The 13,192-nt window shown below is 35.6% G+C and overlaps 1 protein-coding gene and 1 non-coding gene across 3 annotated transcripts; both read left to right on the forward strand.

Annotated features, from left to right (window-relative positions):
- Positions 1 to 4,625: 4,625 nt before the first annotated feature.
- Positions 4,626 to 12,535, forward strand: LOC105645319 (protection of telomeres protein 1a). Of its 2 annotated transcripts, XM_012230891.4 has the most exons (10): positions 4,626 to 4,856; positions 5,153 to 5,289; positions 5,845 to 6,082; positions 7,210 to 7,274; positions 7,427 to 7,515; positions 9,161 to 9,442; positions 9,543 to 9,619; positions 9,752 to 9,810; positions 11,827 to 11,979; positions 12,209 to 12,535. In XM_012230891.4, exons 1-10 carry the CDS (start codon positions 4,733 to 4,735, stop codon positions 12,404 to 12,406), a joined length of 1,422 nt encoding a protein of 473 aa, XP_012086281.1. In that variant the 5' UTR covers positions 4,626 to 4,732; the 3' UTR covers positions 12,407 to 12,535. The 2 variants fall into 2 exon arrangements, with proteins under 2 accessions (XP_012086281.1, XP_037491554.1); XM_037635626.2 differs by lacking the exon at positions 5,153 to 5,289 and having other exon boundaries at positions 4,627 to 4,856.
- LOC119369342 (small nucleolar RNA snoR113) lies at positions 4,913 to 5,027 on the forward strand. Its single transcript, XR_005177016.1, has one exon. It is a non-coding gene; the product is annotated as a small nucleolar RNA snoR113 (small nucleolar RNA).
- Positions 12,536 to 13,192: the final 657 nt, after the last annotated feature.

A 13,192-nucleotide genomic window follows, 5' to 3' on the forward strand; every position in this document is an offset into this window, starting at 1 on the left:
TATCTCCTGAACCCAAACCCCACCAAAAAGAATTTATCATGCGTTCTAACTCTTGACAAAGCGTAATGGGAAGTTGAAAAACGCTCATACAATAGGCCGAAATGGCTTGAGCAGCAGATTTGAGTAAGATCTGTTTACCTGCTTTAGATAAAAACTTACTCTACCACCCACTAAGACGCTTCCCAAGTCTCTCCGTGAGACAAGAGAAAATCTGCTTCTTGTTCCATCCAATCAAAGAGGGGAGCCCCAATACCTTTCGTGATCAAGAGCATTATAAATCTGCAAAAAATAAGAAACTACGTCCTACAGAGTATAAATAACATTAGCACAAAAAAAGATTCATCATTTTTGCAAATTAATGGCTTGCCTAGACGCTTGCTCATAAACCTCCAAGATCCGCTTGATAACCTGATATTTAGAAATAGTAGCCCGAAAAAAGAAAAAACTATCATCAGTGAATAACAAATGAGAAACGGAAGGCCCTCTCCAATTAATATGGCAACCATAAATAAGCCTAGAATCCTTAACTTTCCGAAACAAGGCAGATAATGCCTCAGCACAAATGATAAACAGATATGGGGACAGAGGATCACCCTGTCGAAGATCCCTATGAGGAATAATAGGCCCCACATCCATCCCATTAAGAGCAATAGTATATCTAACAAAAGTAACACATAACATAGTAAGCTGAACCCAATCTTCAGAAAAACCCATTTTCAACATGAGCAATCTAAAAAAAGACCAGTCTACTCTATCATAAGCCTTGCTAATATCAATTTTCAAGACAACCTCCCGTTACGACCTCTAGTTTTTCGCTTTATATGGTGAATTACCTAAAAGGCAATTAAAACATTATTAGTAATAAGTCATCCCGGAACAAAAGCAAATTGCGAAGCACTAACAACATCAGACAAAAGTAATTTAAGTCTATTAGCAAGCACCTTAGAAATCAGTTTATAAATCACATTACACAGAGAGATAGGTCTTAGATCTTTAAGGCAGGATGAATTCTCAATCAAATAAGGACAATAGTGGTATCATTAAGCGTACTCGGGAAAAGCCTTATTATTCATCCACTGACAACACTGATTCACTATGTCATTACCAATAAGATACCAGAACTTTTGAAAAAAAGTGGGATTTAAGCCATCAGGGCCTGGGGATTTGTCAAAGTGCATTCAGAAAATGACTGTCTTAAATTCATCCGAGGAAAAAGGGGCAAGCAATATATTATTATTCTCAGCAGGAATTCTAGGCTTTATAATATTCAACACATCATCATAAATACCTAAACCTTCAGAAAAAAGTTACCAGAAGTAATTATGAACAATAGTGCTCATCCCAACTTGGTCCGAAACCCAATGCTCAGCCTCATCTTGAAGGATAGAGATGTTGTTATTCTTCTCCCTAGAGAAAGCTTGAGCATGAAAGAATCTCGAGTTTTGATCCCCATACTGCAGCGTAAATGTCTTGGATCTTTGTTTCTAGTAACTCTCCTCTTGAGTTAGTAGCTAGTTTAACTCAGATAAAAGCTGCTGATCCTACAAAACTGAATTATCACTAGCATGGCGAGCAATCAAAACAAGATTTTTTAACTCCTTAATACGTTTATAAAAGTTAGTGATTAAGGCCTTTAGCCCATTCCTGGAGAGAAGCACTATAACCTAAGAGTCGTTGCAACAAAGATAATGAGGCTGAGTTCGACTAACTATGCTCACCTTGATTCTAGATCATCCTATAATAACCAAGCGTTCTCAAACCTGAACTTCCTCTTAAAGTTGCTCTAACGACTCACAAGAACATCCAACCTTATCGGGCAATGATCTAAAACGGCAGCAACCACAGCTGATAATTTAGAATTCGGAAACATATCTCGCCAAGATTCAGTTACCATGCACATGTTAAGCTTTTCTTTCATAATTATATTCCCTTCCCTATGCCGGTACCAAGTGTAAGAAGCTCCAAAGAGGGGCAAGTCAAATAACCCACACTAATTATCAATCTTGCGAAACCCATTAATTAGATCCAGAGAAGGAGCAGCACCACCCCATTTGTCTTTAATAGAGAACAAATAATTGAAATCACCAAAAATGGCCTATGGCAGCGTATAACACTAGAAAATATTGTGAGAAACTTCCAGCATCATTTACAGCGGTTGGTTTCTAGAAAGCCATAAAAACCAGTGAGCCTCCAAGGATTTTGAGAAGATGAAATTAACATATCAATATGGTTTTGGGAATAGCCACCAACACGAATTAAATCTTTATTATTCTAAACAACAGCAAGTCCACCAGACCTTCCTAATCTATCAACTGAAACACAACAATCAAAATGAAACTAAGCCCGTAGCTCCTCTATTATGCTACTGTGAACTAATGTTTCTATCAAAAATAAAACATCAGGCTTGCTACTCTTAATAAGCTCCTGAGGAGCTCGAACTCCCTGGAGGTTCCCTAAGCCTCGGTAGTTACAACTGACGTAAATCATTGTGCTTGGCGTGCCTGCTCAATAGGCTTCATTGTTTGAGAATTAAACACCTAAACCAAGGAAGGCATAGCAGAATCTTCAATGATAGAGGTAGGATTAGAAGTTGGCGTCACTCTTGGCCTTTTCTTGGACTCATCCACAATCATAGCATTGTCCTCCACAGATACTAAGTCCCTGCCTTTAGTCGTAGACACTTCCATATTAGAAACTGTAGGAGAAATAGACTGCATGTTCTTGGGCACACTAGAACCTGCCAGTTGAGATGAAGACGGAGAAGGAATAAGAAAAGAACTTGATCGATCTCTAAGGAATCTGTCCCCAGTATGTGACCCCTATTTGTTAGCTACACAAAGCCATGCACCCCAAGCCTTCTCAAACACACCATCCGGATCCTCAAAAACTAAGTCACAGAATTATTCTGTGTGGCCAAGCTTTTCGCAAATGAAGCAAAAATTTGGAAGCTTCTGATATTTAAAGTTGAGTTGAACCACAGTACCATCATGCGGTCGAAGCTTCTTTCAATGCTTCAAGGGGAGTCGAACATCAAAGGTGGTTTTTAGTCTCATGTGTGTCCTCCAAACCCCAGTAGTCACAATAGTATCATAGTCTTGAAACGTCCCAATAAAATCACCAAGTTGTCGCACCACAACTTCATAAGATAACCATAATTGCAAATCATATACGTGAATCCAGAAGTCCACGCGATGGAACTCTATTATCGTAGGATCCATGCCCTTCTCCAAATTGTTCAAGAGCAACAGATTATTGTTAAAGGACCACGGTCCCCGTGAACCCTACGAAAATCGAGCACGTGGAAAAATTGAAAGAGATAACTGCAGTTACTTAGATCCTCAATACATATGCCTCGCCAAGGATGCCACAGAGTGGCCATCGTGTTTCGCATAGCCGAAAGATTGATACTCTTATCTGTGAGAACATGTCCCACCATGCAGAACTCTGAGTCGATAGCCATCACCAAAGATGGGGGCCTTTTGAACTGGTATCGCATCATCCTCTAGGTACATACAAGCAAGGCCTACCATGGTATTGTCCATATTGCCGCCGCACAGAGAAAGGAGCCAAAAACCCTAGCAACGAAGGCTAAAACCTAAAACTTGCATTAGGCAAGAGAAAGAACTTAGGAGGTGTATTGGATTAGGATTGTGTAAGATTTTTAAAAGAATTGTTGAGTTTGATGGAATTGAAGGATTTCCTAAGATTTTCACAGATTCAACTAGAATTCTACGTAGAGTTTTATGGAATTAGTTTTTTTTTTTATAGATTTTGATGTAATTACATTGATTTGTATATATCTAATCAAAGTTAATATCATGACCTAACTGAACAAAGTAAAAGGTTTTAGGGCCCAATTAAAAACTAAAAAATAATGAGGGACCAAAAAGTAAATGCATCATTTTCTCCAAAATCATTTTTTTTCTTCATTAAAACCTTATCGTCGTCGATAGTGAAAGGCCTGCAACAGCCAGCGTCGCTGGTAGCCATCCTTTGCTCTTAGAACAGTCACAATGTGATTAGAAGACCATAAGCTTCTCGTCCCTTGACTGGATGATGACCCTTTCGTCGGAAAGATGACCCTTTCGTCAGAAATTCACAGATTTAAATAAGTATATATATATATATATATATATATATATATATATATATATTTAAAACCGAAAACTAGCAACCACCGCTAGTCAGGACCTACGCCAACTGCCAGAGCTCATGCAAGGAGCTAGTTTTATATTAATTTAAAACCGATGCACTGCTTGTTGGTTGCAGTTCACTGAGCCTAGTGGTCTATCTACAATAATGACATATTGTATTCTTTAGTTCTTTAACTATTTCAAAACTTTTTCAATTTTTTTATTTAATTAAATCATTATTTAATTGAAACGCATACCAAAAAAATAATCGAATTAATTCTAAAAATTTGCAGCACCATTAATTCAATATGCTCTCTTTAATAAATTACATCTTTATTCTTAAATAAACGTGTTAATCCCCCAACCTAACCCGCATGTTAAACACCACACATTTATATCGCTAAGGTTAATTAGTGAGAGTGATGAACTCGTTGATTAATATAAATTTCAGGGATTGAATGGTAATGTAACCTTTATTTAAACTAAAGACAGAGGATCCATTTGCTTCCGGAGTAACTGAAAAAGAGGCTTTAGCTTAGTAACGACACAGTTATTTGTGCCCTACCTAAACAAAGGGTTTTAAGCCGACGGAGAAAGAAATGGAGTACAGAGACGAGTACAAGTTTCTTCAAATAAGAGATGCAATTGCTTCCATCAACCAGAAAGTCAGCCTCATCGGCGCCATTCTCGAGTTCGGTTTACCTAAAAAAACCAGAGGCACTGGTATCTCTCTTTTCAACTTTTATTCATTAGTCAAGCTAAAAAATGGTTACTTGAACTGGCTATGATGACAAAAAAAGGCCGGACTTACGGCTGCTACCACTAAGTTTGCTTTAGTTGGTTTTGGTAGTAGATTGATGAACCTTCTGGTTAAAGGTGTTAGTTCTGAGCCAGAGTTCTTTGTTTTTCTTCTTCTTGTTCTTCCCCTTCTTCTTTTTATTCAATAAATTTTGACTTATGTCTCATTTGAATTTTGTTTGGAAATAATTTATTAGCAATTTTTTTAATTAATTTTTCAGATTGGTGCTGTACACTGAAAATAATTGATGAATCATATCCAAAACCTGGTTTATCAGTTAATGTTTTCGCGTCAAGTATGGAAGAACTCCCTCGTATTTCCTCTCTTGGAGATATAATTCAGCTTTCTCGTGTTGTGGTAATAATTCTAATTTCCTTGGAAATTTTGTTTCCTTCATGCTTGTTTTTTCATGGGCAAAGGCAATTCTATTTTTAATATAGATATTCGGCCTGATTGCTTTTGGTTGGAATAACAAGTTTTGGGCTCCAATAATACTTTTCTGGGGGCGAAATTTAATAAGAGTATTAATGTGTTTTTTACTTTTCAACATAGTTATTTGTAATGCAGAAAATGTGGGGGATTTTCTGTGTTAGGTGCTCTAATTTGTTATCTGTGTGGAACGGTAAAGAATTCTTCCTGGAAAAGTTTTCCAGCAAGACTGAAATGCTGTTTGTTTAGCCTTTCAAATGAAGCGTGTTTGTAGCTTATCGCATGACTTTGGCTAGATTTTGGTGTAAATGTATAATTTCTTTTTGATTTTTTACAAAATTACTATTTCAATTACTAGAACTCAACTCATAAGGACATCTTTTGCTTGAGGAAGGAATTCATTTTTTGTATGAATATTTAGCTGACAAAGCATTAATGAATTTCAAGTATTCCAAAAAGTGAAGTATCTATGTGTGTTTGCAGATGAAGATCCATCATGGAGAAGTAAATGCTGTTTTCAACAAGGCATTCTCTTCTTTTGCTTTGTACGAGGGAAAAGACAAAGACGGTCCAAACTTTCTTCCTTATCAGCATTCCTTAAAATATCACCCTCCAAACTTTCTTCCTTATCAGCATTCCTTAAAATATCACCCTAGAGGCCGGGACTCAAAGTTCATAGCAGGCTTGAGAAAATGGTTTACTGATCTCTGTCTCGATGAAGGTATGATGATATTTTGTAACTTGGAGGTTAATGACCGTTGGCTCTTGTCTTATTTTTCTTATTGTTTGTCAAGAGCAGTTCAGTTAGGCACTTCTAATTTCATTGGCATGAAATGCATTTGATCTTAATTTTTTGGATGAATGGTGTTCCGAATAAAACAGCTTGAAATTTAGCTGGCATCTATTTTGTGCAAAAGATTTTTCTGAATAATTTCCCCCATTTTCTATTGTTTGGGCCATCTAATACTTGAAGAAAAAAATGGTCAATGGAGATGCTTTAATGAAAAAACCATTATTTTTTGACAAAAACTTTTATTCTCAGTCAATAAGCACGTTTGCTATGATGCTTCTTGTTGCTTAAATTCATTTTAGGAAATTTGAGAAGTTCTTAGAAGTACGCATGCATCAAGTTATTTTTCATAGAAATGAGCTTACGAAGTGATTTTTGTTGAAATCTTTACAAACTTACAAAAGTTATTTTTCTCTCTCTGTTCTTGTTCTTTTTCTTTCTTCTTCAATCTCATATGTTCTTCCTTTCCTTGCCATTTCTCTCTCTTTTCTTTCTCTACTTCTTTTTGGTTCTGCTTATCATCTTTTTTTCAATTCATTTCTTTTCTTCTCTTTCCTTTTTTTCCCCTCATCTTTTCTACTTTTTTCTTATTCTCCATCTTCATCTTTTTTTTCTTTTTCTTATTTGTGCTTTTTTACTAATTTTCTTATTTAGAATAGTGTTATTAAAGTTTAATTAGTATAATTACTAAAATGCAATTAGTATGTTAATTACAAATAAGAAACAAAAGAAATTGCAATTTTGCGCTATATTACCTACTGGTTCCAACAAATTACTAATCAAGTAATTTAAATTTAAAATATTAAAAATAAATAATGCTGAGCATGTTTTGGAGAGTATTGAATATTACCGACAAAAAAATTATGCCATTATTCTGTAGGTAGTATTAGTTACCCATAAAATTTTAGAATTTACCTACAGAATTTTCTGTAGGTGATCTTGATTTTTTTTTTTTTTTTTGGTAGTGATTATGGTTGGTTTAAGGATGGAACATTGAATTTTCAAAATTGTATAGCTTTCTACTACCTGTTATTTGAGATGTTAAATTTATGTTGTAGGTCCAACTAGCTTTACGTTTTTAAGAGAGATGAAAGAAGGAGAAAGAGCTCATTTGCTTTGCAAGGTGAGACAAACATATTAATATATCCCTTTTCATTGAGGTTGAGTTTGGAACTCATTGACTTTCACAATAAAATGGTAATATTATATTATAAAACCATTTTTATCTCTGAATATTGATAATTTCTTCATCTTTTAATGTTCCATCATGTTAAGGTCCTTCATGTAAGTGAGGTTTCTAAGCAAGTCTGGATGGCCTTTGTTTGGGATGGGACTGATTGCCCACCAATCAACATTGACTCAAAGTGAGTTTCTATGAACTATCATCATATGATAGTTTTTGTTTAGCATTGACACCAATGTGACAATTATCATTGTTTGATAGTGACATGTTTCTATAGTTTTGTAATTGCATGTTGAAGAAAGGCGAATTAAAATTTTTTGGTATTTATGGTGTACAACTACAATGATTTGTTAAGTGTTAGAATGTTGAAGAAATTGCTCAGATGCCCATAGTGCGCATGTCTCCTTAGTGAGGTTTTCCATAGGAGAATGTGTGGCACACAATGCCCACAAGGCTTATCAAAGGGGTTTGATTATGGATATTCACAAATTTGGAGTTCTCTTATTAGTTCCTCAACTGATGCTAATCCAGATTCCAGCATTCAAGTTTAAAAGAGATTCAGACATGGGTATACAGGAAAAGCAAGATTAGGTGATGTCCAAGGCACTAGTCACGCTCACCAAGAATTAGTGGCATATTCAGCGGATGGTATTCCTTTGGAATATGGTGCTAGAACTGTTGTCGTGCGCCCTTACCATTATCCTCATGCTCAAAAAGCTGAAATTGAACAACAGTATTCCACCATTTTGCAACAAGGCATAATCCAACCAAGCCAATCTCCTTCCTCTTCACCGGCACTCCTTGTTCCAAATGTTAAGACAATCGAAGGCAAATTCCCTATCCCAGTGGTTGATGAGCTGCTGAAGGAATTGTATGTTGCAAAATATTTTACCAAATTGGATTACGTACCGGATGCCATAATGTTCGGATGTATGGTCCATATATTGAGAAAACAGCTTCTCGGAATAATTACGACCACTTTGAATTTCTAGCGATGCCGTTTGGTCTCTCAAATGCTCCTTCCACATTTCAAGCCTTATGAATGAGGTATTTCAGCCTTACCTAAGAAAATTTGTTCTGGTGTTTTTTGACGATATTTTGGTTTACAGTAGCACATGGGTATAGATGACACATTGGTTAGTGCAGATTCTAGTTGCAAACTTAAGGTCGAGGTTGAGCATCTGATAAATTCAACACCTTGAGGGAAGGAGAAATGAAAATGTCTTAGGATGCTAATAAGGTTAGAAATGTGCGTATAGAAATTGATGTGGCACTTAAATGCATGAGGCATGAGCAAAATTTAATGGTTCTTATAGCACACCAACATAGCTGGAGGCATGGTTGTCAAAAATGCGAGTTGAATCATATGTCCAACTATCCAAAAGGTGTTCAATTGGACATAAAAATGCAATTTCTCGAAATAGTTAGTTGTTGGTGAGACCACTGAAGTCGTTATAATCAATGGAAATGTTAAACTAGGATTGATTTTAATTAATGACCAAAAGATTCAACTCTCCCCTTTTTTCTCTCTTCTCAGCGATACTATCAGAAGACATAAGATTGTAACGCTATTTTTTGTGATTTTGTGATACTGATTCTTGAAACAAATTTGAATCATCAAGATTGAAGCATATATGAACTTAAGGAGTTATCATCTAAAGTATTGTCTTTAGCTGCTCTCCATGGCTGTCAACTGGTGAGCCTAATTCCTAAAGGTTGCCTCTTCATCTAGAATATTATGCTTTTTTACTTTGGAATTTGCTTCTGTTCTGAGCTACTTATATTCTCATTAGAAAGCTATTAATGTTGTCTGTTTTGAACCACAGAATGGAAAATGAAATGGATTGTCCACTGCCCTTGCAAATGGAACCTGTACCTTTGCCAAGAGATTTATTATGTATGTTTCCAACCACAGGTTCAATTTTACGGGTGATTATTGACAAAGGCAATGACAAGCATGTTCTCCACTTACTCAGTATTGGTAAATGGGTGAAATTTCTCAGCATACTCTGTGAGGTGCATGTAGGATTATGGCGTGGTGTGTTGACGCCCTTAACAAAGCTACGTTACATATCCGATGACAACTGTCTTGTTTTAGGGTGCCAGAGGTGAGTAGATGATCTCTTTTCAGTGACATATATATGTCCAAGCTCCAAATTTTGTAATTGAAGATTAATGTGCTTATCTTTGAATATTTATGTGAGCTAGGTCTTATAATGAACGTTTGTCATCGGAATTGGGGCGCATCCCATATTGGTGCTTTCCTTGGTGTTCGACACTTACAGGTTTCGCATATTGAGTGTGTTACATTGTTTTTCTTATTCTTGGTTGTGTGATTCCCCTCTTTTGGGAGTTTCATCTTTGCAGCTGCAAGCTTTATGATGATTATGATCTATTTGTATGTGTACTTTCCTCAGAAGTTGATTATGACCATGCTCCTTTTGTTTCGTTGATGGATGCTCTCGCTTGTTCAAAGGTATGATGTTTGTTGCTCTCTAAACTTGTTTTTCAAGTTAAGAGATGTATCTAAGTCTTCATATTGACTACCTAACCATTACGGTTCTTTTTCTTTTTTGACTCCCATGGAAACTCTTTTTAGTTCAAGGAATTGCTATTCTTCATGGGTTATCAAGTAGGCCATTTTTCTCTTGCGAAAGTGTATTTACCTTTACCTTTGTCAAGCAATGTGTAGTGGACCATTGTCTGGCGCAATGTTAAAAGTTTTGGTTACAGCCTTTGAGGATTGAAGTTTCAGTCTTATTACTTACCTTCGCAGTCCAAGGACCTGTTTATTTGTGGAAGAAAATCTGTTTTTCATCTTCAGTTTTTTGTTAAAAACTTGAAAAATATGTTCATTTGTTAAGAACAAAAAATTATTTTCCAATTTGGAGAATTAGAAAACTTGTTCATTTTACAATTATTTTATAGCATGAAAAGAATGAAAAAAAGAAAGGAACTGAGTAATGGGGTTAGAACCCAAACATAAGGGTAAAAATGATAATAAAGAGTAGTAAGGAGTGCATCAGTTGGTTTGCTACAAAAATTCCAAAAAATAAGTGAAATTAATGTACTGCTAAACTAAACTGAAACACTCTGTTGGTGCTAAGGGGTCTGGCTACTAAAGGGCGCTTTCAGTGGATATTTGCTCCATCCATAAGGATCGCACTCTAAACCTCACTTAAGAGAAAGGAATGCTAAACCACTCATCCAACACTAGTTTGTTACCTTCACTTTTATTTTTTATTCACTTTCACTCGCTCTTTTTAATCCCCATTTTTCTGCAACTAAAACCAAATCAATGAGGATAGAGAACTGGGAGGTGGAGTAATTGGACTTGTCTTAGTGGAAGAGTTGGTGAACTGTAGTCGATGAGAGTTGTACCCATATCCATGTGAAAAGTGGAATTTGTTTACCTTAGGTTTAGAAATTCTAGGACCTCTCTCAAATAAGCATTATGCGAGAGGTTTTTAGAACTTCTGACATTTGAGCCTTTAACTTGTCCAATTCGTTTGGTTGGTGGTAAGACATTACAGTCTACCACTAACCTTTAATGTTTGCTTTGAATTTTATTAGCAAATTGAAGGCATTGAAGTTCTTTCGTTCATCATCTCATTTGTATCCCCATAAATCCTCAATTTGATGCTTAGATAATCTCTAATTAGTGTGACGAGTCTTAGCTTTACATCTATAACAATAAGAATTGTGAGCGACTTGTACTGCAGTATGACAGGATTTAAACCCATGGGAACTTTCCAACCCTTCAAGAATCCTGTGTCTCTGAATTTCTTCCTGACACGTCTCACATAATATTGAATCATATTGTGAAGAGAAGAGAAAAATTGAGAGAGAGAGAGAGAGAGAGAGAGAGAAGTTTGATGCATTCAGCTTGATAATTCCCTCAAGCTTGTTAGTGTATAAATAGTACAAAGAATGATACTATATGGGAAATGAATCCCTGAATTACTACCTAATTTGCAGCATAATAATCACAGAGTCTCATCACATGATCTCAGCACTAATTTCAATATTCTAACACAATGGAAATCATAGGTCAAATAGAAGTTCTCCGAGTAATTAAGATGAGCCAAATTTGTTTAACAATGAACAGATTGAGGGGAACGCTTTCCAAAAGAAAAAGGTTAATGATATTTTCATTTGTAAGCATTAGTAAATCAAGATATGAACTGCAATTTAAATTTTAGCATCCAACTTGAAATCTCCTAACTATCAGAGAGCACCACTCTAATATATCCAAATTATGGTTATTTGGAAAGGTGGTTGTCTTTTGGATGTGCTTCTTGTTAGTTTCTTTGAATTCTTAAGCAGTGGTAGCTCTTGGGTTGTTGTTGAATTTTGGGCTACGACACTGTTGAGGAATATGCTTGTGCTCATAAAAATCGAAAAGCATAAAACTGTTGAGCATACAATAGGAATATGCTGCAGCTGCATGTAGCTCGTATCATTAAGTATTCGTCAACTTTCAAACTTGCAGGTAACAGCTAAATTCAAGTGTGTAGTACGAGTAGTGGCGGCATTTCCATGGCAACCCGAGGATTTCTGCGCTCATCTTAAAACTTATGGGATTAGACTGACCTTAGAGGATCCAACTGCCCGAATTCATGCTTTTTTATTCGGTGAAGATGGGGTGAGAACACGTTCTTTCTAAAATTTTCATTTATTATCAAGTAATACTGACAAATTAAAGTAGGTAGCGAAAGACATTCTCTTACTCACATTATTGTACTCTTAGACCTCCCTTTTTACTTCTTCCAGAACTTATGGATCTGTCTGCTTTTTAACTGTTGAGAATATAGTGTCCTGGATTTTTTATATCCACATGGTTAAATTCATTCTGTGATCTTGATTGATGATAGGAGAAGTTTTTTGATGGTTATCCCTCCATTGATGTATTGAGGGGGAAGCGAAACACATTGCTTGGGGTGGCTGCAAATGAGGATGCTCCCAGAAGTCCACCATGGATACAGTGTTGCCTAAAATCCTATTACCTTGATAGAAGTGATCCTTGGGGAAGTAGGCACTTCAGAATCTTTGGCACCAAGCATGTTAATTAAGCATATTGTGCAGTTTAGTTTTTTGATAAGAAAAAGGACATCTTACTAGATGATTGCTGATTTTCAAGTAATGTTCATTTTCATTTAAGAGAAAAAGTAAATTTTTATAAAAATTAAAGCCTTTGTTTACTTCCTGGAATGAAATAGAAATAAACATGATAACCAGTTATATATTGTCTGTTATAAAATTGAAAGTATAATAAACTAATTTGATATCTAGAAATTCAATTAAAATGTATGGATGCGGTTTATTATTTTATGGAATGATTATTAATAATACATTTAAATTATAAGTGGTTAATATCATGAAATAATTATTTTATTTTTACAGTTCATCTTATTTGAGGCATTTGGTTTCCTTTTTTTTTTATTTAAAGGAAGAGATTAATTTGATTGATTATTAATAATACTTAAATCAATAGTGATAGACACTGCCTGATTGGGATCCCCTATTCAAGGAATCGTGAATAACAGAAATATGATGTGGGCTTGATTTGAGGAGATAATGTACGGATATCATTCTCCCATTGTTTGGATAACCAAATTGACACCAATAACTTGTATATAATGACAAATCCATTCCCTGAAAAGGTTAATGTTAATTCAAACTATTAAATATAATTAGAGTATCAATATTCCTTTAAGATTATCATATTTTTGAGACTATAAAATTGGTGTAGTCAACGTGGACCGGGCAAAATCACTACACCTTTAGAACATTCACTCGCCTCTCTCACCCTATCTAATGTCCTAACAACCCCCTTGAAACAATGGAAAAGACAAATG

This window comes from Jatropha curcas, chromosome 8, assembly GCF_041381405.1.
Source record: "Jatropha curcas cultivar XTBG-Jc1 chromosome 8, XTBG_Jcur_1.0, whole genome shotgun sequence".
Taxonomy (NCBI): domain Eukaryota; kingdom Viridiplantae; phylum Streptophyta; class Magnoliopsida; order Malpighiales; family Euphorbiaceae; genus Jatropha; species Jatropha curcas.